General features: G+C 35.6%; 1 protein-coding gene and 1 long non-coding RNA gene across 2 annotated transcripts; both read right to left on the bottom strand.

The window, feature by feature from the left end:
• Positions 1 to 1815: 1815 nt before the first annotated feature.
• Positions 1816 to 4644, bottom strand: LOC139904187 (uncharacterized). Its single transcript, XR_011778699.1, has 7 exons — positions 4300 to 4644; positions 4043 to 4096; positions 3715 to 3845; positions 3052 to 3186; positions 2884 to 2971; positions 2767 to 2811; positions 1816 to 2055 (listed from the first exon to the last, which is right to left on the bottom strand). It is a non-coding gene; the product is annotated as an uncharacterized lncRNA (long non-coding RNA).
• Positions 4645 to 8444: 3800 nt separating this feature from the next.
• Positions 8445 to 22124, bottom strand: LOC139843096 (uncharacterized). The gene is made up of 7 exons (XM_071833171.1): positions 21704 to 22124; positions 14848 to 15534; positions 14656 to 14763; positions 10597 to 10692; positions 10417 to 10464; positions 9882 to 10312; positions 8445 to 9110 (listed from the first exon to the last, which is right to left on the bottom strand). Exons 1-7 carry the CDS (start codon positions 22122 to 22124, stop codon positions 8493 to 8495), a joined length of 2409 nt encoding a protein of 802 aa, XP_071689272.1. The 3' UTR covers positions 8445 to 8492.
• Positions 22125 to 25659: the final 3535 nt, after the last annotated feature.

Here is a 25659-nt window from a genome sequence, read left to right as displayed (position 1 = left end):
TTTATAGATAAAATAAAGGTTATGGTTGTTTTAAAAATGAATGCAGTCTTTGAAAAACGTCTCATATAGAGGTCAAAACCTCGCAACGAAATCAATTAATATGGAATTTTTATAATCAATATGAACGGGACATTTCACTACTTCTGATCACCTTTTTCTCCTTTGGATCCCATAATTTGTATCCAAATTCTTCATCTCCATAGCTTATAAATATGCATGGAGTGGTCCTTGCATCCAGCTTCCGCCTGAGCTCATTGGATACATGTGCGTACACCAAACATCCAAATAGTCTTAAATGAGAGTATGATGGATCTTTTTCAGACCAAAATTTCTCCGGAACTTCAAAATCTAATGGTACTGATGGATCTAGTGAGAGTATGATGGATCTAGTACAACATCCTTATCTACATTGATAAGCTTTTTCTTTATTAGGGTAGACAACCCTTTCTCACTCATGTGACCGAGTCTCTAGTGCCATAAATTTTGTGAAGCCGCTTTTCTGCAATATTAAGGTTGTCTGTGCAGATCTTCACATGAGTTTTGTATAGTGTGCCACAAATGTGTCCTCGAGTGACTATCATAGCGCCTCTTGACAATTTTCATGTGCCTTCACTCAAATGACTATCATAGCCCTGTTTGTCTAGAGCTACTCCAGAAAGTAGATTCAGCCGAAGATCTGATACATGGCAGACATAGAGTGATTGTGCTCCCGAAACTTGTATTTATCTTGACATCACCAATTTCAAAAATCTCAGCGGAACTGGAATTTCTCATCTTCACAGCTCCAAAGTCACCAGCTTTGTATGCTGTAAAGTATTCATTGTATGGAATCACGTGGTAGGAATGGGGATCCAAAACTTTTATTTTTCACAAAAAAGACATTAGACATGTAAAAGCTCGTCGGTTAGAAGTCTCTGAAACATAAATCGAACGCAAAAACACTGCACGATAACTATAATAAATAAGTAATAATAATCTACAACAAATATTACACATAATATTTATTTAAAATTATCCGCCATAGAAATTCCTTTGGATAAATCGAGTTCTTAAAAAGTCACAAAAGACATAACCGGTTTGAAAACCGAAACGGTTTCTAAAATAAACTACACTATAACAAACTGACACGTAAACACATAAATTTTAAAATTATGATTTTTAGTTAGTATTAAAATATTATAATCATGTCAAAACCATATATATGAATATATAGTAATAACGTACGAACACGTGTGTACCAAATAACGACGTCAAAGAATTAACGTTAAATAGTTGACGGAAAAAGGAGGGTTGTTACATAATAAGTGTGAACATCTTTCCTTACAATTTTATGTGTGAAATTGTGATTACATTCAACGCTTATATGTAACAAACTTACACACATTTATAAGTATGATCGATTTAATAAAAAGATCAAACTTTTTTAGAAGCGTGTAAAAATATGTGTGACCAAATGGTTAAATTTCTTATGGCGAGAATAATGAACCCCGTGAGGATTATTGCATTATTGATGTCATATTTATAGCGAAACAAAAATACAGAATCCCTTGAAAATCCTAACTGATCCAAGCCCACATATTGAACCTAGTCCTAATCTTATCATCTATTAATAAAAAAATTGCAAAAGCCATCGAAGTTGAGAAAACGTTTTATGACAAGTTTTGTTAGATACAAATAGTTGAATAACTAGCAACAAACGGACCGTGCGTTGCTGCGGTGGCCGTTGGTTCTGTTTTCAAATAGGCTGTTGGATTTACGATACGATGGCAATTAGTATTATCCGATATTTTTACAAACAAAATACAAATGGTTGTAACAAATAAAGAAGGTTTTGTCGTTTGATTACCTTAAACGACTAAAATTAGCATGTTGTTTTATATTGAGTAACATATGTAAAAATCCAAACTGAAGGAGTAGTAACAACATTAGTCTTAAAATTTCAAAATACTACATGACCTCTTTTCTCAATGCCTGAACAATTTGAGGAGCCACATATGGAAGGTTGTTTGTGTCATAACAACAATTATGCCTTGAGCAGTTTCCGTAAGCATGTACCTATATCATATCAAAACAAAACAACTGAAGCCATATAAATGGAAGAAAATAAAACCATAGCTTCTTCATTCACATAAAAAAAACTGTTACTAACTATGAAAGAATAAATACCCAAATAAATCTAACATTAACCAACTAAAATTGACTTTTAGCCATTTTGACATGTTGACAGTTAATCGTCGGGTCAGATAGTCCCTAAAATCCGAATAGACGGTCGACTTTTACAACGCTTTCGACAATAATAACTTAAATTACAAAACAGAGAAGATGACTACCTTATCATATTGTTAGGCGAGATCATTTAGGACGTACCAATAAAGTAAATTTGCTAGCTATAAATCACTTCAGCCGGATAAATAAGATACACTCAATTAACTTTCATAGTCCAAATATCATTACAAATAAGTTCCTTAATGTCAGTATATCTAAACTAAACAAACGTTTATTAAAGGAACTTCGAACAAACAACTGCATATATCTAAGCAAAATCATATACCAACAACAATGCAAACAATTATAGTATACAAAAACAAATATATTTCAAATAATCATAGCAAGACTGTTATGCATGTTCTTAACAAAACATAGTCATAAATTAGGGTGTTTGCTATTCGAATCACCATATATTTTTAGACTTTTCTACTCGTCGTGTAATCTACTTATAGGAAGCATAGTCAGAGGATAGTTGTGTAAATGAATATCCATTATTACCTGGTAGAATTGGAATTCAAGTAGTTGCAAGCCCTTGTCATTTAACTGTAGAAAATAAAGCGGTTGAAAATCCAAGTTCATAGAAAACAGTAAAGCATGATACCCTGAGACATTTACCGATAGCTTTTCAGTATTCTCAATGTCATGAGCTGGAATCCCATATGCAGCTGCATGTGGTAGAAACCTATAAAATTAATACCTGCAGCTGAACATTCACATTTGTAACGCACACATTACAATACAAAAACCACAATACAAAAACCACAACACAAACAAATCAATTACCTTATAACAGGTCGACAACCAAGGCTGATGTTCCATCAAATGACACAAAACGAACACAACTAATAACAAAAGGACAACCTGTAGTCTTCCTCTGTCTTTTCCTCTATTTTTTCTTAGTTTCCATTATTCCAAAAACTATAAGGAAAAAAAAAATACTATCTGAGCATTTTTCAAACAAAATTCAGAGAGGCCAACACACATTCCACGAATACCAAAAACATTATTATAAGACTCAATTAAATGTAACAATAAAATCGAAACGGTGTCCGGTCTAGAGCTCATTCGATTAGCCAAAATCTCAAACTTCTTTTCTTCACTATCCATAAACATATCCTACAATGAGACCTCATCTTGCATATCGAATATGATATCCTTCTTATTCTCTAATATAAAATGTCTCATATCTCTGCATATTCCTAAGCCTAACCTTCATAGTTTCTAATTATGATACTGAATAACCTTCCAGCTAAAAATTTTCACTATTAGCATTCTCAGTTTATAAATGAGTCAGTTTAGCTTTGGTAACTAAATGAGTCACTCAACATTTTAAAGGCAAGTTACTAATAAATATCTATAAGAACATCGCCAAAATAACACCTAAAAAGATACAACGGTAAATATAAGGGGGAATAGGATAGTTTATAATTTGCTTGTGCAACTCACCTCTACATTGATCCACTTCATCCAACTGGCGATTATCAGCTTACGTGGAACTATCCGTTAAGGTAAAGAGAAAATTGATCGATTAGCCATGAAACTTGACTATATATTTTGGAGTTGTCTTATTAAGAAATCTGAAATTTCAACACATGTATAGAGATATGGTAAACGGCCTTATGAACTGAAATGAGAAATATTAGCAATTAAATTTTTCAAAACATGGTAATCATCAGAGTTTCTAAACCTCCAGGGATTGATTCATGTATATTGTAATTGACAAAGCTCAACATACAAACTGAATGAAAATCATATTAAATATTGATAAACATACCTCTTTGAACAATTGATATGCTCTGCTCTATGATCAGCCTCATTTGTTGACGGTCTGTATTTCAATTAAAGCTTAACAATTTCATGCCGTTTGAAAAAAAAAGGGTTACGAATTGAACTTAAAACACGGAAGCAAAAACAAAAGTGACAAAAATCTATGAGCTAAATAAGCAACAAAAACATTCAAAATACACACTAATTACTCCATTTTATAGTCTAAACTTGAAATACCCAAAAGAAATTAGAGTTAGAAGTAACCTCTCTTTAGTTGTTGAACTTCAAAATTCTGAAAATATTGTATAACAATCAGAACAGTAACGATGATGCAACAGTCGCCCCAACATTAAACCCTAATTTATACTCCAAATAATCACCCGATTTTAACAAATCAAGACAAAGAGCGATGGAAGCGGTGGCGATGGCTGTTATTCAGGTGGAGATGGGGGCGGTGGCGGCGGCGGCGGTGGTGACGGCCGCTACTGTTGGCGGTGGTTGGAACTGATGGTTGGTGGAGGAGTGATTTATTTGGAAGAAGATGGATGTTATATAAGTGCAAAAGTCTGGTGTCGTTTTACAGTTGAGAGAACGACCAAAAATCAGGTGTCTTTTGGGAGATGGCGGCGGTGGCGGCGGCGGCTGTGGTGATGGCCGCTCGCCGCCGCCACTGCTGGCGGTGGTTGGAACTGATGGTTGGTGGAGGAGTGATTTATTTGGAAGAAGATGGATGTTATATAAGTGCAAAAGTCTGGTGTCGTTTTACAGTTGAGAGAACGATGCCGCCACCGCTGGCGGTGGTTGGAACTGATGTTGGTGGAGGAGTGATTTATTTGGAAGAAGATGGATGTTATATAAGTGCAAAAGTCTGGTGTCGTTTTACAGTTGAGAGAACGACCAAAAATCAGGTGTCTTTTGGGAGATGGCGGCGGTGGCGGCGGCGGCTGTGGTGATGGCCGCTCGCCGCCGCCACTGCTGGCGGTGGTTGGAACTGATGGTTGGTGGAGGAGTGATTTATATGGAAGAAGATGGATGTTATATAAGTGCAAAAGTCTGGTGTCGTTTTACAGTTGAGAGAACGATGCCGCCACCGCTGGCGGTGGTTGGAACTGATGGTTGGTGGAGGAGTGATTTATTTGGAAGAAGATGGATGTTATATAAGTGCAAAAGTCTGGTGTCGTTTTACAGTTGAGAGAACGACCAAAAATCAGGTGTCTTTTGGGAGATGGCGGCGGTGGCGACGGCTGTGGTGATGGCCGCTCGCCGCCGCCACTGCTGGCGGTGGTTGGAACTGATGGTTGGTGGAGGAGTGATTTATTTGGAAGAAGATGGATGTTATATAAGTGCAAAAGTCTGGTGTCGTTTTACAGTTGAGAGAACGATGCCGCCACCGCTGGCGGTGGTTGGAACTGATGGTTGGTGGAGGAGTGATTTATTTGGAAGAAGATGGATGTTATATAAGTGCAAAAGTCTGGTGTCGTTTTACAGTTGAGAGAATGACCAAATATCATGTGTCTTTTGGAAATCAGAGCAGGGTGATCACACCTCTGATTGGCTAAGGGCAGTCTCTATTTTGGGGTTGGGTCAGACGATGAACGCAAAGACTTACCGATGTGTGTTGTGCTACCGGTTGGGTGTTCCATTGTTCTCTATCTCGACAGCATGCTCTGCCTGTTCAAGGGTTTTTACTGGGGATATTTTTGGGGATCACGCGGTGTCTTGTGCTGGTGTGGTGGGTATTAAGCATCGACATAATGTTGTTCGGGATTCACTTGTTGATGTTTGTTATCGATCTGGGATTTCAGCGAGGAAGGAGGTTGACATTGGGTTGTCTGGAGAGAACGACAGAGCCCTCAGACCTGCAGATGTGTTACTTTATTCCTGGGATTGTGGTCGCGATGTTTGTGTTGACTTGACAGGGTCTTCTCCTTTGACACAGTCCGGGCTTTCTGACTTTGTCCCTGGACGTGCTGTGGTTGATGCGGCTCGTCGGAAGCGGGTCAAGTACGGATCTAGCTGTCAGGCGATTGGTTATGGTTTCATTCCTTTCTCATTTTCTTCCCTTGGGGAATTAGAAATAGAGGCTGTTTCTTTGCTAAAGCGGGTTCAGAAGAGTTCGATGGCTCAAGATATTGGTGCCGGTGCTGCTGCTCATATTTTTACTAGGATAGGTTTTGCTATTGCTAGAGGTGTGGGGGCCCAGATTGTCTCTAGGCTTCTCACTAATTTTTTGTAAGTTTTAAAACTTTTAAGTTTATTATTATTATAATAATAATAATAATAATAATAATACTTTACCTTGCGTACTTGTCCTCCTAGTATATTTGAGGCGGCTCAACGCGCTTTCGATGGAGCCCTTCGATCTTCCTTGGAGCGTATTGTTACTGCTTCAGGGCCTGGGTTTGGTGATTGGCAGTGGCGGCTTGCCACCTTGCCATTTGCATTTGGAGGGCTTGGTGTTTATTCTGCGGGAGATGTTCGTCATTATGCTTTTCTGGCTTCTCGATTACAGTCTGCTGGGTTGCAGACCAAGCTCCTACGTCATGCGGGTATTGTTGGTCTTGGTCGTGCTTTTGAAGATGCATTGGGTCTGTTTAATAAAACGGTTGGGTTTGATATTTTAGGTAATCAGAGTGAGGTCGCTGCCCCCATACTCATGAAGAAATTGGCAGATGTTTATTTCACAAAGGTTACCGCTTCTGCAGAATCCACTTTTTCATTATCTCCCCGACAATCGTCCTTATGGAAATCGCAGCAGGGTGATCACACCTCTGCTTGGCTAAGGGCAGTCCCTATTTTGGGGTTGGGTCAGACGATGAACGCAAAGACTTACCGATGTGTGTTGTGCTACCGGTTGGGTGTTCCATTGTTCTCTATCTCGACGGCATGCTCTGCCTGTTCAAGGGTTTTTACTGGGGATATTTTCGGGGATCACGCGGTGTCTTGTGCTGGTATGGTGGGTATTAAGCATCGACATAATGTTGTTCGGGATTCCCTTGTTGATGTTTGTTATCGATCTGGGATTTCAGCGAGAAAGAAGGTTGACATTGGGTTGTCTGGAAGGAACGACAGGGCCCTCAGACCTGCAGATGTGTTACTTTATTCCTGGGATTGTGGTCGCGATTTTGTGTTGACTTGACAGGGTCTTCTCCTTTGACACAGTCTGGGCTTTCTGACTTTGTCCCTGGACGTGCTGTGGTTGATGCGGCTCGTCGAAAGCGGGTCAAGTACGAATCTAGCTGTCAGGCGATTGGTTATAGTTTCATTCCTTTCTCATTTTCTTCCCTTGGGGAATTAGAAAAGGATGTTGTTTCTTTGCTAAAGCGGGTTCAGAAGAGTTTGATGGCGCAAGATATTGGTGCCGGTGCTGCTGCTCATATTTTTACTAGGATAGGTTTTGCTATTGCTAGAGGTGTGGGAGCCCAGATTGTCTCTAGGCTTCCCACTAATTTTTTGTAAGTTTTAATACTTTTAAGTTTATAATAATAATAATAATAATAATAATAATAATAATAATAATAATAATAATAAAATGATAATAATAATAATAATAATAATAATAATAATAATAATAATAATAATAATAATAATAATAATAATAATAATAATAATAATAATAATAATAATAATAATGTGGAGTTAGACCAATTTAATATTAAGAGTTAGAGTATTTATTTTAGGCCCAATCTTAAAATCCAGTTGCACTCTGACCTAATTCAATATTGGCATAAGAATTAACAACAGGTTACTTGGTCCAAACACAGAGAACAACACATGTTTCAACAAAGGCATGATCATCCAGACGAACAAGGTGTGGAGACCAATCTTCAATCTTTTAGGCAACTTAAATACAAAGTATTTTCTGCAAACCTTGTGGTGAGGATCGATAGAAACAATCACAATTCTAGGTGCTGATTCCTAAAACAGTATGCATACAGAATAAACTTCAAACTTTGTTATATAAGGTCAAATAGATTTTATATATTGGGACCAACTTATTTAAGGCTTGTTGAGTTACTTAATTTCTGTTAATCCTTATTCCACATTCCAACAATTTCTTGCTTCAAGTATGCATTTTGTATATTCAATCAACAGATTGCTTGTTTTAAAAGTGTTAAGAAATTGAAATCTAATTGCTTTATGATTCAATGAGCATATCTTTTTATTACTTACTATTATTGATGTTGTATCTATTTACAAAAAAAATGTTAGTATTCATAAATTGTATCTCCATTTTAATTCCCATGTTATAAACATCATTTTCAGTGTATGCATATAACTTGTTTGCTTGATTTGTGTCACTTAAAACTACTACTTTCTGCAATATAATATATTGGAAATAAACATTTGAAAACACGGCGGTGGAGATATTGTTGAAATGATATTGCTTATTATATTAAATTGTCTTAATTAATAAGTATCCTCAAGTACACATGGTATCAAATATAAACAACAATTCAGTAAAAGGGAAGATTGGATTTCGTTTTATCAAAGATACTACGGACATATGTGGCGCTGATCAAATCTATGATAAGAGGAAACTGCAAGGTCACAAAAGAAATAATTGGTAAGCATGTCAGTGCACCTATTGGAATAAGAACCCACAAGTTCCCTTGTCCAAACACCAGGAGCAATGTGGCACCAAAAGCTATGATCATGGCTGTCGTCGAGATGAACAAGCTGGCTAGACCTATTATCAGTCTTTTGGGTAACTTGAACAGAAAGTCTTTTTCAGAAAACCTCGTGGTGAGGATTGATAAAAACATCAACAATGACGTAACAGCCGTGAATAAAGATACTGCATCTGATATCGCAAATATTGTGAATGCAGGTTTGTTGGTAAAAAGTGGTGTCCCTTTATTCTGATCGTTTCCTCCAGGCACTGTAATAGCAGCTGCAAAAACAATGGTGGTTATTAAAGCAGCTGTAATCGTGTATGACTCAGCAGTTTTCTTCATCCATTCTTCACCCTTAATCAACAACTCCGTATGTTCTCTTGAAAATACCATTTCAGGAGTTTCACCTGCGGAGTTCTTCTGTGTGGTATTTAAGGGACATACGAACCCTTCTACTTCCTACAATATGTGTACATTCAACAATTCATTATCATTACTCATATAATAAGAATGAATTAAGAATTGAAAAAAAGTGATAAATTGATATATCGATTATATGTGAGTTTGTTATAATATAAGAGTAATTTTTCACTTGAGCTTTCTTGAACTTATCTCAGTGGCTAGTTATTACGGAGTATCAATTGGATATCATTGAAAGGAAGATATTTTGCTTGGATGTGAGCCTAAATTTTGATCCCATTGGGTCTACAGTGATCGAAGTGGGATCTATCTGACTTGGAAGTCAAGTTTTTTGATATATGATTTTAGGGCTTATGTTTGGAGTTTTATTTGGTTTCTAATTGGTTATCTTCCTATATAATGTATTCCTAAGCTCCTGTAATTGTGTGCACAATAATAAAGAAAAATCTCTGGTTTGCGCCTGTGGACTAAACCTTTCTCCACGTGATTAGAGTTAGAATATAACCATGTTAAATCTGTGTGCCATTTATTCTTGTGATTTTTCGTTTGTGGTTTTGGGTTTGTAATTGTAATCAATCACATTCCTTGTTTGGGGTTTATAAAGTTCTATAAAAAAAACCTTGTATCTACAGCTCTCCTCATACGAGATTAACTTTAAGCTTAAACACCTAAACTAACATAATTAACTCTTAGTAAGTTATGACTCAACTATATGACACAATGTTAACCCTGCTAGATAGATAAGGTTGGTCTTAATTCATTTTGTATACTAAATAAAATTATCAAATTTCAAGTCATAGAAAATTCTACCTTAAACCATTGGAGTTCTCGTTGCATTTGCAAAGCTGCCCCTGATATGATTTTCAATTTGTTGGTAGGTGCTAATCTTGCAGCCAGATGCAAGAGGTTATTCCTCGAAGAGTCTTCCATTGTTTTGTAAATATTCCTGTGTTCGCTCATTTGATATAGCAGGCTGTAAACCTTTTCTGAACGATTTATCACAGCAAATTGGATAAAGTTGTGACCATCTTCATTGACACTCCAAACTGCTTCTGGGAAAAGATCCACAATACCTATAACAGCCTTATGTGCGTTCTGTCGTGTGGCTTCAAGAACTGGATTGGAATAAAATCGAGGGTGGTTGCTGATGTCTATTTTTTTTTGTATCAATCCACATATATCACTTACTAGAGATAGAGCATAATGATAATTCCAAAATCCCTTTCCAAAAAATGGTCGTACTGCAAAATAAAGCTAAATGAGAATTTCAAATAAAGAAATACTCTCTTTTCTCACTTTTAATTTAGGTCATACAACTATTCTAACTTTTGATTAATTAGCTTACCAATCGCCATAATGATGATCTTAATAGATACCTTATTGCAACCGAAGTCTGCATAGTTGGAAGATTGTCAGATCAGAATTGAAGGATTAAAGAGTGTGTAACGAGCTAAGTTAAAAGTTATTAAGCATATAATGAGTATATCATATATAATATTTTTTTTAATATTAACTCATGACTTACCTTGAGTGGGGAATACTAATCTCATTGCCCTAGCACAGTCATCGTATCTGTAAAAGTCATCCAATATGCCTTCGTAGTCATGAATTTCATCAACGTCTACAATACAGTAATTAAATGGTGTGCATAACGTTGATTAGAAGGAACTTATAATTAAGGCCTATATAAATGTGAAATGTGCAAACCAAAGTCCCATATCGGTCATGGGACAAAAAAAAATGTATGTATATAAGTCCAAGGTGAAGTCCATTTATCACCAATTGATTTTAGAAAAGGATGGACTCTTGGGTTTATATTGTAGGATATGTTGTTTGGACTATGCGATCCTAACAAGTGGTATCAGAGTAAGGCTATAGCCCCGATGTGGTGTACGACGCATAGGGCACACCCCTGAGCGCAAGGTGCGACGTGGCGCAACCCTCGCAAGTTGCTAACAATGAGTGGACCCGACTTTTAGGTTTATATTGCACGATATGTTGTTTGGGCTGTGCGATCCTAACAATAAATGCCATATAAATGTATGTTATTACTTTTATCAGATCACTATCAGATGCAACATACTTTAATCGAGTCATGACTTGAAGCGGTTTCTTTTCTCTTAAGTAGAGGTAGAGGGAGATATGATTTTCTATACTCTTAGCTCAAGAACCAGATATAACCAGTGATCACACATTCATGTTGGTCACCTCCATTTTTTCGAGAAAATGTTAGTTAGGCCCGTAGTATTAAGTTATGGTTTCATCTAAGATTTAAGGGTTGTTAGATTTGATTAAAGTCCAATTGTGGATTTAGGGCTCGTCAGAGTTTAGTTAGTATCTCATTGTGGATTTAGAGCCTGTAAGATTTGGTTTACTTTGATTGTAGATTTTCTTACTTAACGGTTTATGCCACTCAAAGGTGTATTTATAATTATTTATGGTCTATATGTGTGTATAAAAAATGGGTAGGGATTTATGCTTATAACTTCTCGTTCCACTACTAGTGAGCCTTATTTTCGGATTATGTTAATCCGCAAAAGCTTTAATTTTAGATCGTCGGAACATCTCTCGAAAAGATGAAGATTACGAAGAGATGGAAAAGGTGGATGAATAGGTGAATGATGAAAGTTATGAAAATATGAAAGAAGGTCTCCGAAAAAAACGTTACATGGTCGGAATTGCGGATGAAGTTTACCGGCTAATGGTTTAGTAGGTCATTCGTTACATTGAACATGTATCTTTAAATAGACAAACTTTTGTCGTTGGTCCCTAAACTTTGAAATAAACAGCATAGGTGACCTTCATTTTTTTTTTCTTCTTTAGAGAGATTCTTTGACATCAAATTATTAAAAATTTTCACAGATGACCTTGAATTGAACGGGTGTTAATTTGATCTGTTAAGTTTAACCACGTGATGTTCAAGTAGTTTCACTTAACGACATAAAATTTACACCTGTTAAATTCAGATTCATCCGTGAAATATTTTACTAGGTCCCTTTTAATGTTTCTCACTACCAAAACACACACGCTTCACTCGTTCATTGTGGGTCTTCTTTCCATCACTAATTTTATCTCAAATTCACAACACAAAACACACTTTTCTTTCCATCACTAATTTTATCTCAAATTCACAACACAAAACACACTTTTTACACTCTCTATGTATTTGTTTCTAAATCAGATATAATTTTTCTGTGAATATGATGAAATGTTATGATTTTATTGTCACTGTGAATGCCGAAAAAGTGAATGCCATTGCACAGTACAGACGGTTAACGAGTATAACAAAATTGATTCAGTTACTCGAAGTTTTCATTGCTGCTTCGTTGATTTTTTGGACGTCAAACCGAATTCTGATTGTTCTTAAATTCTTCAGTGAGTATTTTTTACTCATATTCTTCTTACTTAATATTCAACACGTTGTGTTTCTCTTCGGAGAATACAATTGGAAGTCATTATGAGATTTCAGAGAATACAATTGTGTTTCTCGGAATCCGGTAACGATACAGCCGAAAGTTTCAGAAGTCATTATGAGATTTCAGAGAATACAATTGGAATTGAAGAGTAAGATAACGGTGAAGCCTCGCCGTGAGTTAAGGCGGTCGGTGACGGAGATGGAAAGGAACGTGACGGTTAGAGACGGAGAATCACCAGCGCCCATGAAAGCGGTAGAGAGATTGAGTAATGAAGAATCTAAAATTGCAGTTGGAGCTTTTTATTTTAAAACAACAAAATTTTCTTAAGCAACAGAGTATAGCTGAAGATTAATAGATGATGATAATTGAATTTGAATATCAGAAATTAAAATGGAAAAAATAGTAATGAATTTGTTTACTAGTAAATAAATATGGTTTGAAATTAAAATAGAAAGTTGTGATGTGGTTCGGTTGGTGGCATGCTTTCTTTAGGAGAGGTCAGAAGTTCGACCCTTGTTGGTTATATATTAACCACACAATTTTATCCCTGCCATGAAGTACCACCCATGCCCCGTATGGAATTGGTGCGGGTTTTCTCCTGGGCACGCAGTTGGGGACGGGTCTAGCAACTGCGGAAGGTGATCGCGTTGGTGGTTAAGTCTCCTAGGTGATCCCAACTAACTGTTGCCAAAAAATGTAGTTGACTAATAATTTCATTGAGTTCTGTATCTCGAAACTTAAATTTCAATGACGTTTATCTTTTTTTTTTTTACACCTCCAAATATTAAAATATTTCACCATTAGTGTATTTCACCATTAAAATATTTTATCCTGTTAAGTGTATTCACGTGATGTTCAAGTGGCCTCACTTACCGGAATAAAATTAACATATGTTAAATCCAAGGTAAAATATTTAATATATGAAGTCATAAAAAAAAAAGATAAATGCCACCTATGCTATTAGTATAAAGTTTTAGGAACAACGGCAAAATTTTATTTTTTAAATATTAATTGCTCCATACATTAGAAATAATTAAATTATGAAGTTACATACGTTTGAAACCATTTAGAGGGCACTATATCATAACTAACATAATGAAACTTTATCTATCACATCAACATTATCAACTATCACTAACAAATAACTAAACACTTTCAAACAATACTCACACACTAAAAAAAAAAATGCATGGCGCAGGAGAAAGAAAATGTTATGCGGAGAACGAAAGATGTGGCTATGGCGTTATATATGAAAGGGCGTCATAGCAATGTGTTTAATGGGTTATTATCATGGGCGGATCTATGAAGGACAACCTGGTGATGATCAAAACTATTTTGGTGTATTTATATTTATATTTATATATATATATATATATATATATATATATATATATATATATATATATATATATATATATATATATTAAAATTCAGTATTTTAACTCACTTTCTTTTCTTTTTTTAATTATTATTTTAGCGTTTTTCACCCGTTGACCTGATGCTGCCACTAGTTACTATGTTTGCATAGAACTAGTCTTAACCTAAATTAAATGGGAGAGGAGGTAAAGAAATATTCAGAATCAATATAAATAACAGGGATTATGTATCGCGATGTCACCAAAGTTTATCGTTTTGTGTTTTCAGATCACTCATTTTTTAAAATGATTTTGTATGCTACCTAAGTTTATTTTTTCGTGTTTATAGGCCGTCCATATTTGAAAGTGATTTTGTAGGCTATTTAAGTTCGTGTGTTGTTTCATACATAACCAAAATCTCATTAGAAAAATATAAAAAATAACATAAATAATCAAGCCTTTCTTAATTAACATTATTTATATAATGATTACTATCTGCGTTTTTATATTTTTTAATAAAAATTTAGTCAAATTCTATATATATATATATATATATATATATATATATATATATAACAACATATGAACTAGATGACCTATAAAATTATTTTTTAAATATGAGTGACCTACAAACATGAAAATATAAACTTTGATAGCCTAAAAAATCATTTTGAAACAAGTGATTTACAAACTCAAAACAATAAATGAAATGAAGGTGGTCTCGTGATATATAATCCCTAAATATAAATATAAATATAAATATAAATATAAATAAATATAAATATATAATACGGAGTAGAATATATAACTAACATGCGAGTCTTCCCCAAAAACTTAAGTGTGGGAAGTTATGAGCTATAGCCATTAACGGAGCTTCACTATGTATTGTTTTATAGTTAAAAAATAACCTGTGTGCCAAGCCTACATGTTATATAAACATTAGTCCTTATCCATCAATAGAATTAATAATATATGTAGTGCTTGAGGTCAATAGAAGACACTTACCAAAATCTTTAGTAGATATAGCAAGAACTAGTAGCTCGTCACCTGTTGGGCCAGTAAACAGAGTATCGTACTTTCTCGATTCTTGTTCGTCAGATTCTTCGACGATGTAATACAATAAACCAACAGACATTTGTCTACGTATATTAGCACGATTTATGGCTGGTCTTTTGTTTCTCCATTCTTGTTTGTGAGTTTTTTCGATGTAATCCAACATACAATTAGACGTTTGGATACGCATATTAGAAAGAGATATGGCTAGTGGGGTGTGACCTTTGTTGTCCTGGGACAATAACATATCTGGGCTTTTTTGAAACAAAATTTTAGCAGCTCCAGTGTTACCAACAATAGCAGCAACATGAAGTAATGTGCTTCCATCTGAATTTCGAACATCCAATAAATTTGTTCCATAGGGTAAGTTTTCCAACAAATATTGAAATATATCTTGATTATTGGTACATGTACCAACTGCTACATGGAGTGCCGTGTCGCCGTTGGTTGTAAGCTTGGCAGTGACAGGAAAACCTCTATAATCAGATGAAGCAACCAATCGCAAATCTCCTCGTGTAATAGAATAATACAAATGGGTTCTAGTAGAAAGCAGATATGCCTCAAGCTCTGCTATTTGTTCCGGTGGCATTTCTTCCACGCTTTTGGATTTCGATTCTTTTCTTGTCGTCATTTCATTTACTAATTGATCAAATTTTGCAGTTAGTTATGAAGGTAATTAATTAAGACAAAACTAATTCAAGACACTGGATCTAGCTCATTTATTAAAGTAAACCAGCTAGCTATAACTTGAATTTTTATATCGACCTCAAACAATTTAACATATATTCAAATATATAGTTTTTCGTTCACATGTGTAGATTCGTTGGTGAACATGTGAACACATTTATATAATTAACAATTTAACATATAATTTGTGGTAATGAACATACACTTTTTTGAGGGAAAGTAATTTTTTTTTTTTTTGCTTTTTTTGAATTTTTTTTTTCAAATATTAAGATCACATGAAAATATGAACATTTAAAAAAGACATCTTGTGACGAATGTTATTATTATGGCGGAAAATCGCTCGAATAAATAAATGATAACATTCATCATGAGTAATGTTTTAATTAGAGTTTATTTGCATCGTTTTGTTTTCATCTTGTGTGAAGTGTTTTTTTTTCGAAATTTAGCCCGATTTAGAGTTTAGGGTTTACTGTTTTGGGTTTAGTCCATCAACCAAAAACCCTAAACCGCTTGTTAAAAATTGACAAAATTTCACTTCTCGTCCCTGTGGTTTACATCAAATTTGACTCCTCATCCTTTTACTTTTTTTGTGCATCCCTCGTCCCTAATATATCACAATTCTACATCTCTCGTCCTCCCGTCTATTTTCTCTCGTCCGCCAGTCTATCTTTTGTCATGTGCAAAGCATGTGAGGGTAAAAAGGTCATTTTATCCCTAAGCTCCATCTATATCACCACCACATTGACCACACCATCCCATCATTAATCCCTAACACAAAATACATACACAAACACAAAACAACAGGTACTTTCATCTTCACAATCGTATACAAGTTGCTAAGAACACCAAAAACGAATTCTAACACGAAATCGAGCTACGAAATACGCACTAACATGATTTCGTGTTTAGATCTAAGATTTTTTATAAACAAGCCCGTTTTTGACTTTCTTTGACATTTTGTGTGTTTTGAAGATATAAGACGAATTGATCAATTCTAAAAACACAAAAAGTTTAGGAATCTTCTACTGACAGTGCGTGCAAATTTTCATGAATTAATTCCAACGTTTGATAGGGTTTTAATTCGTTTTTCGTTCCCAAAAAATCCATTTAAAATCAATTTGTTGTGCGAATTTGGGTTTGATTTTCGAAAAAGTAAATTTGCAAACGTGTTTAGATTAATCTCACGCTACTTTATGCGAACTTTCAGGTGTTAAAGAAAGTATTTTGTGTTTTAGGGATGCGAATTTGTGTATGTATTTTGTGTTTTAGGGATGACTGATGGGATGGGTGTGGTCACTGTGGTGGTGATATAGATGGAGTTTAGGGATAAAATGACCTTTTTACTCTCACATGCATTGCACATGACTGCACTTAACGGCTCAAATAGACGGAAAATAGACGGGGGACGAGGGATGTAGAATTGTGATATATTAGGGACGAGGCATGCAAAAAAAATAAATTAAAAGGACGAGGAGTCAAATTTGATGTAAACCACATAGACGAGGAATGAAATTTTATCTTAAAAATTCAATCTAAACCCTAAACCTTAATTTCTAAACCCTAATAGCTAAACCCAAATTTTAACCCCTAACTTCTAAACCCTAACTCTAACCCCTTAAAAAAAACTCAGAAGCAAAACATTCATTGCAATGAATGTTATCATTTATTTCTTCGAGCGTTTTCCTGCTAAAGTAATAACATTTATCACAAAGTGTCTTTTTTAAATATTCATATTTTCATGTGATCTCAATGCTTGAAAAAAAATCAAAAAAGGAAAAAAAAAGAATTACTTCCCCCTAAAAAAGTGCTTCCCACTTGATTAGAACACTATATATATATATATATATATATATATATATATATATATATATATATATATATATATATATATAATCACGTAATAAAGCATACATAAACACAATGCGGATCGGGGACGCGTCGGTGGAGACCTTGGAGGGACGAGTCGGTCGAGACAGGGACGCGGCAGGGACGAGTCGAGAGTTGACCAACGTTGACTTTCAAATATAAATACATTGAAGGTAACTAACGTTTAATTAATCGAACTTGGCCCAGTGAACTCAGACCAAATCACCATTTTGACTTATTGAACCTACCCATCTAACCGTCAAGAAAGCTTCTAGGGACACACACTCCAACCCTATCGATCTGGCAGCATTCGATAAAGAGCACATCAACTTCACTCTCCAAAACGTAATCAAACATCCTCAAATTGTAAACTTCTACTTCAATCATCTCATAACAATAATCGATTATCTAACCATAACTCATTTTAAAAATACTGCCATATAAAACAACCTGGAACACACCCCACTTCCACACCGTGAGAAGAAAGACTTTCAACACCTTAAAATGAGAATCCAATTGTCGTTACAAGCTTAGGAACAATCCAACTCATTATGTTTCTGGAAATCATCTCATTAGATTGTGAGACTCCGGGTCAGAGCCCGAACTGACTATAACATCCCCATCACCCAAGTGATCCATTCGTGTATAATGCCTTCAATACGATCTATCTCTCCAACAGAGAATAGACAAGCTGGTAGATCAAACACATGGACATAACCATCAAGGCACCCATGAGTAGGGACGGCAATGGATGTTCCATCCGATCCAATCTATTTATAATGGATGTGGATGATGTAGATTGACGATTAATGGATATGGATAATCAAAATATTTTGACAATTTAAATGTGGATCGGATATAGATAACAATTTATCATCAACGGATATATTCATTACCACCCGAAACACATCTAACAAACATATATACGTACTATAATAGATCTATATGTATCTACATATCGATATACATATACATATAACCTACAAAATTTTAAATTATTAACGAAAATAAGGGTTGTGAAAATTACAAATATTAAATCGCTACTAATAACATTGAACGTTACACATTTAGATTAGTTTAAACATATATTTACTTATATTGTAACACATATTGCTCAATTTGAAGTCACAATCGTCGACAAAGTAAAAGCAAAACATGTCTCATAACCCAAAGACATAAAGATTATACATTTACATTTGTTATAATCTATATTTAACAACCAAACTCGGTGTTAAATTAACATTTAATTAAATATCCAACGGATAACCATTAACCCATTTAATCCAACAGAATTTGTTATGGACTGATTAACTGAAATTAAATGGATATAGATACGGGTATGGATGAAATATTATTAAATGGATATGGATATGACATCATTCGATCCATATCCGATCAATTGCGATCCCTACCCATGAGAGAACACCATCACATTCTCGATCTTCCCCACCTTACCACTTTTCCTTTCACCGTTGGAACACTCACCATATAGGTGCGTACGAATTTAGATGAACCTAATTCTTCAACCCAACTCAACTCCCACTGTATCGATGTAGTGATACCAGTGACTTCCACAAGAATATCATGTTCATCTTCTCCGGTCAGTTGCAACGTAGTTGCCATTAGAAGTGATCTTTCAGAGGTATCGAAAACTCAAGTGCTTCCAAATCAATAAGCATGTTTAGTGGCTTCATAGCTTCCACTCAACTCCAATTCCCCCACTAGTTTCGTGTCTTCCCGAGCTCCCACTCGACCAAGATCCCTCAAAAAATAAAAAAGTTCAATCACGCTAGGATTTTCAACACCTAACCTTTCACTTAGTCGTTCCTCATTATAAAAATCAACGATATACATGGTTCCTGTCTTAAAACCGCGAGTAATGGTCCGATCGCCCCTAAACACCTTTCATTGTTGATCTCTAAATAAAACATGACACCTAAAATTAACCATCTCACCCATGCAAGGGGGAAGCATAATACGAGACACCCGAATCAAAAATTTAATATTCGTCAAGAAACTACTTATTGCACATCAAAGCATCTTCAACCATCGTCGATGTTTTCTCACCCGCCTTCATACCCGTGCACATCCATATAAAGTGACCGACTTGCGACAACTCCAACACACAACATTTCTCACATGTAATGGATATCTCTCATATCGTAATCGGCTTCTACTTCTACCCTTACCTCTGCCTGCTGCACTCAAAAGCGAACCCGATGTCCCAGCCGTATCCTTCCTCCTGATTCCTTCACTGAGATTTAAATCTTGTATCCCTTCAAAGGTAAACTTAGTAGTTCCGGATGAACCACTAACTGTTGTCATCGTGCCATACCAACTCCAGGGTAACGAAGACAAAAGGAATAACGCATCCAATTCATCTTTTAACTTAACCAGACCGATTTCAACCGAGTCAAAATTAGATTAAACTCGTCAACATGATCTGCTGCAGAAGCTCCTTCCTTCATCCTCGCATTAAATAGTTGTCTGATCAAGAAGACTTTCTTCAAAGCTGAGGGTTTCTAGTACATATTGGACAGTACAGTCAACACTCTTTCGGTCGTTGTTTCACCCACAATGTTGTAGGCGACATTCTTGGCCAGAGAAAGCCGAACTACACCTTCTTATCCAATAGTTCCCAATCCTCCTGTTTCATCTCTTCAAGTATAATACCAGTTTTTGGCTGATGTAAACACTTATTGTAACATCCAAGGTAAACGTTCCCCGTAGCATGATATTGTCCGCTTTTCCCGTAGGTACACTGATTTTTCTTGGCAACCACACACGACGAGCACTTTCTCAGGAGGTCACCCATCCTGGTAGTGCCCTCGCATGAGCACGCTTAACTGCAGAGTTCTCATGGGATCTGCTGCGCTTGTGGTCCCAAAACGCGTCATGTTAGGAAAGGTCTCCACACCCTTAAGGCATGCTTCGTTCCCCTCTCCAACCGATGTGGGACGGATGTAACACGGGTGTTACAATCCTCCCCCCTAATGGGACATAGCGTCCTCGCTGTGCACGTTTGGTACAGGGCCTGGCTCTGATACCATCTGTAACATTCCAGGTAAACGTTCCCCGTAGCATGATATTGTCCGCTTTGCCCGTAGGCGCACGGATTTTTCTTGGCAACCACACACGACGAGCACTTTCCCAGGAGGTCACCCATCCTAGTAGTGCCCTCGCATGAGCACGCTTAACTGCAGAGTTCTCATGGGATCTGCTGCGCTTGTGGTCCCAAAATGCGTCATGCTAGGAAAGGTCTCCACACCCTTAAGGCATGCTTCGTTCCCCTCTCCAACCGATGTGGGACGGATGTAACACGGGTGTTACACTTATGATATAACACATTTTCGATCTGCATCTTCTAGATGCCAAAATCTGAACAATCAAATTTATCTATCTTAATCGTGTTATTATCTGTCATTGTTCCAGTAACGCTCGCAACGCAAGCTCTGATGCCAACGAGCCCTAACAAGAACTGATAACCCTACTTATCAAACCTACCACACAACGAACAGATAATATCAAGAACACACAAAGATAATGATTGGTGCAAGAAACGTAAAGAACAAAGGAATTTAATGTGGTTATGTCCAATCATTTAATCTAACGATTGGTTTAATCCATGGTCAAATCGAGAGTGTTTTATTGATTTTCGTAGGTACTCTTCTACTGATACAATGAGATAAGGGTTACAATTTATATGTGAAAAACGAAATTGTTTTCAAAGCTGAAAAACTTGCTGGCTATGTTTGACTTCGCGACCGCAAACCTAACCATGCGATCGCGAGGGTCTAGATTTCGAGACTCCATCACTCGATTGTTCCCTACTCGTGACATGCAAGCTATAGATAGCGACCACGAGCTTCTACATCTCGATTTTTCTTGTTTTCATTTGACATCTTCAATCCTCTAACATAGGCTTGACTCGACTAGACCCCTACTATACTCTCTAACAACACTAGTATAACAATTGATCAATCAGTCAATCTTCATGTAGTAGGTTCAATAAAAAAAATTCAATTATGTCTGATTATCTAAAAAAAAATAATGAAGCTCTCCTAAGAGCAACTACAAGAAGAGATTATATATACCTGCCCGTTAAAGGGTCTTTGGGCCTAGTGGTATCGAAGTTACCCTTTCAACATTAAGGTTGTAGCCTTGTAGGGTCGAGTCTAGTAATGGAGAAAAATGTATATATTCATGTAGGGTGTGTGAGCTTGTCATATAAAAAAAAAAAAAAAAGCGATTATACCTGCTGGTTGCTTAGGAAGTTCTGGACCATAGATACGTTGCAGTTCATCCCATGCATCTTTTGCTGTGAATTCTGCGTTTGCGTGTCTGGATGTGAGTTGATTGACAACGTTGATGGCTACTTGGTCAGAGAGTGAACCAAGAATCCATCCCTGGACAAGTGAATCTGATCTGATCCATGCGTCCATATGTTCCTCTGTTGCCTTTTCATCTCTTTTAGGGCTTACAATTTTACCATTAACAAAATCCAACATATTATGACTCCTTAAGAGAATCAGCATCTGATAATACCACACATTGTACGTGCTCTTACCAGTAAGTTTAACACTAACAAAACTTGGGACAAATACATTTGAGGGGTATGGGTATTGGTATTGGTATTGGTTTGGGTTAAAGCTTTGATTGGAAGTTGAGGCTGCCATCTCTATCTGCGCGCAAATCTATCTTATTTAATAGTATTTCTTAATTTGTAACTAGAAGATGGAGTGACTTGTTGTCCTGATGACGAAAGCTGCAATAAATTTGTTTGCATCATCAAGCTTTACGCACAATTGGGGGATTGTACCTATTACTTTATAACATTACAAGTGCTTGACGTTAAATTAAATAATATACTTTGGGTGTTGTCGGTGTTAAATAATCACTTTTGAGTAACGTCTTCACTACGTATTCACCATGTGATTACTGATTTTGCTAATCCTTTTATCAAAAATTTCTGACGATCTAGAACAAGAATCTGATTTTTTTTTTTTTTTTTTTGCATAAATATATGCGTTAAATCAGAAAAATAACCTATAGAGAACCAAAAGGATTCTAGATTTTGTATTTCATATTTATTTGCTCACTATTGTTTGTTGTATGTGTAGTGACGGTTAAATAATAGGTTAGGTCCAAGTTCTATATGTGAACTTGGGTCCGTTATAATTTTCAAAGGTTTTGTAGACTAATTGACACGGATGTTAGAACGGTCAAGACTCGATTTAAAGGAGAAATTCGATAGAAGGAGTATTAATCGAGTTTCGGGTCGTTATCGGAACCGAAATAGTCAAACCTAGACTTCTAGCTAGATTAGAACGGTGCCTAAACGTTGTAAATCGGTGGGTTGGAGGTAGGAGATGATTAAAGAGCAGTTTGGGTCGATCAGGATTAATAGAATGCGTAACCTAAGAATGGAACAAGAAACCCATATAAATACTGCCTGCAGGGACAGTCGGTCGACTAATCTCGTCGACTATCCTAATTAGTCAATCGTTGATCAACTTACACTGACCTAATACTGTCGGTCGACAGTGGACACAGTTGATCGATTGAAAATGTCTGTGTCGATCAACTGTCAGGTCAGTTTAACTATTAATTAAAACGTTCACGCACAATATCAAACATTTAATAGTCACAAATGTTATTACATGATCAAGACTGAATTACATCATAACATATATTGAAATGGGAATTAACAATATGCACCAACATGTTTATATCTTTCTTGTATTCCTATAAATATAACATCAACAATACAATAATCTTTACGGGCTCTATTTGTTTAACATGGTATCAAAGGGTTTAATCCCGAGACCTAGTTTACCGTCACGAGTCGTTGCCTCTGTATCGCCTCGTCAACTTATCTATCTCTCACAGTCGTGAGCATCTTTATTCTTCTTTATATTTTTTTGCCTTCTTCTAAATTAAAATGTAAATCACCATCTCCCTATTCAATCCTTAGGCAAAGCAAGTCACGACGTAGAAAAAAAAGAGGTTATGGAAAAAGAAACGCCGTCAAGCAAGACGCAACTATATTAGTGAATATCAAATTATTCAGTGCAACAATTAAGAAGAAAAAAAGTTACATTTGTTTATTTGTTAGCGTTTTTCCTTCCAGTCCGAACTTTCCCAATTTCGTTGTTCGGACTGCGAGGGGTGTTAAATAATAGGTTAGGCCTAATCTCCGATATGTGGGCTTGGGTCCATTATAATTTCTGGGTTTATATCTTCCTTGTATCCATAACATCAATAATACAATAATCTTTACGGGCTCTATTGTTTAACAGTGACGTGGTTACATTGCGTTGTCTAGGAACAGTGATCATTTTAAACAAGACTAATTTTAATTACCGACCAGCAATATAATACTCTAGGAAATAAACATCTGAAACAACAGTAGTGGCGATAATATGTAATTGAAATGATATTGCAACTTAGAACAGAATATATTTATAACGAATAAGTATCCTTGGGTGAAGGACATCACATTAAAAAGGATTTAGTAAAAGGGTTCATCTGATTTTGTTTTATCAAAGATACTGTGGTCATAAGTGACACTTATTAAATCTACGATAAGAGGAAAGTGCAAAGTTACAAAAGAAATAATCGGTAGGCATGTCAATGCACCTATTGGAATAAGAACCCACAAGCTCTCTCGTCCAAACACCAGGAGCAATGGTGTACCAAAAGCTACGATCATGGTTGTCGTAGATGAGCACCATGGCTTGAACAGAAAGTCTTCTTCAGAAAACCTCGTGGTGAGGATCGATAAAAACATCAACAACGATGTAACAGCTGTGAACACTGATACGGCATCAGATATTGCAAAAATTGTGAAGGTAACTTGGTTGGTAAAAATCGGTGTTTTGATTGTTTTCTCCAGGCACTGTAATTGCAGCTGCAAAGACATTGGTGGTTATTAGAGCGGCTATAATCGTGTATGACTCTGCAGTTTTCTTCATCCATTCTTCTCCGTGAATCACTAACTCCTTATGTTCTCTTGAAAATACCATTTCAGGAGTTTCACCAGCACAGTTCTTTTTCGTAGTATTTAAGAGACATACGAAGCCTTCTACCTGAATCACCAACTCTGCAGTTTGTGATCCGAGGAACTTTTTTAAAATAAAAAATTAGAAGTGTAAAAATTTAACAAACTGCAAAAGAACAATATAACATATTCCGTATGATGTTATAGATTCAATATTGTTCAGTGACATAGAGTTTCTATATTATTAAAACTTTGACCATATTAGCCATGTATTGATGCGTAGAATGGTTTCGTTATATACCTTAAACACTAAACACTGTTTTATTAGTTTATAATTACAGAGTTGTAATCACTTACATCCATTAATTTGCTTGAAATCCAAGGGACCAATGAGAGCGCGACATATGACGCGAAAATCACATGTGATTGAAAAAAATAAAAAATTTCAAAAAAAAAAAATTTCGAAATTTTTGTTTCGAAACTTTTTTCGAATTTTTTTTTTTACAATCACCTGTGATTCTGCATGTCAATCACATGTGATTGTAAACCCAATCACATATGATTATGCATGACAAATCCAATCACATGTGATTGTACAATTCAATCACATGTGATTGTGCAGGTAAATCACATGTGATTGTAAAGAAAAATTCGAAAAAAAATTTCGATTTTTTAAAAAAATTTTTTTTTTTTTGGAAAACAAAAATTTTTGAATTTTTTTTCCCAATCACATGTGATTTTCGCGTCAAATGTCGCGCTCTCATTGGTCCCTTGGATCTCAACTTAATTTATGGATTCAAATGAATATTCCTCTATAATTACAATACGAACATCAACATTTGTTACAAAACTTTTTTAAATTACAACTAAGAAATAAATGTTAAAAAGATTGCCATTTAAAAAAAAAAAAAAAGATAAAAAGTTTCACATTGTTTTAATAGTTTATTTAGTGTTATGGAGGAAGGTAAGGAAAAACTGGTACTTCCTCGTCATATAATAAATGTCATGTTTTGACTTTTCAAAGTGTTTTTCTTTTCAACTTTGACCTCAAATATCTTTGTTTGTGTAATATAATAGTTTATGAATCTCGTACCAATAAAAAGTACATTTAAAATAATTTCACTCATATAATTTTTATCAAATATTATATAATACGAATATATATGTTTAAAGTCAAAGTTGACATATAAAAACTTTGAAAAGTGATACAT

This window comes from Rutidosis leptorrhynchoides, chromosome 4 (genome assembly GCF_046630445.1).
Source record: "Rutidosis leptorrhynchoides isolate AG116_Rl617_1_P2 chromosome 4, CSIRO_AGI_Rlap_v1, whole genome shotgun sequence".
Taxonomy (NCBI): Eukaryota; Viridiplantae; Streptophyta; class Magnoliopsida; order Asterales; family Asteraceae; genus Rutidosis; species Rutidosis leptorrhynchoides.
This window is presented reverse-complemented; position numbering and strand designations above follow the sequence as displayed.

Bases quoted from the DNA above. Each gene is read 5' to 3' on its own strand.
- LOC139843096 (XM_071833171.1), bottom strand. From the start codon at position 22,124: ATGGCAGCCTCAACTTCCAATCAAAGCTTTAACCCAAACCAATACCAA. The intron at 10,693-14,655 runs GTTAGTTATATA...ACTGTATTGTAG, and splicing joins TTTTTGGGGAAGACTCGCAT to ACGTTGATGAAATTCATGAC. The intron at 9,111-9,881 runs GTAGAATTTTCT...CACATATTGTAG, and splicing joins GAGAACTCCAATGGTTTAAG to GAAGTAGAAGGGTTCGTATG.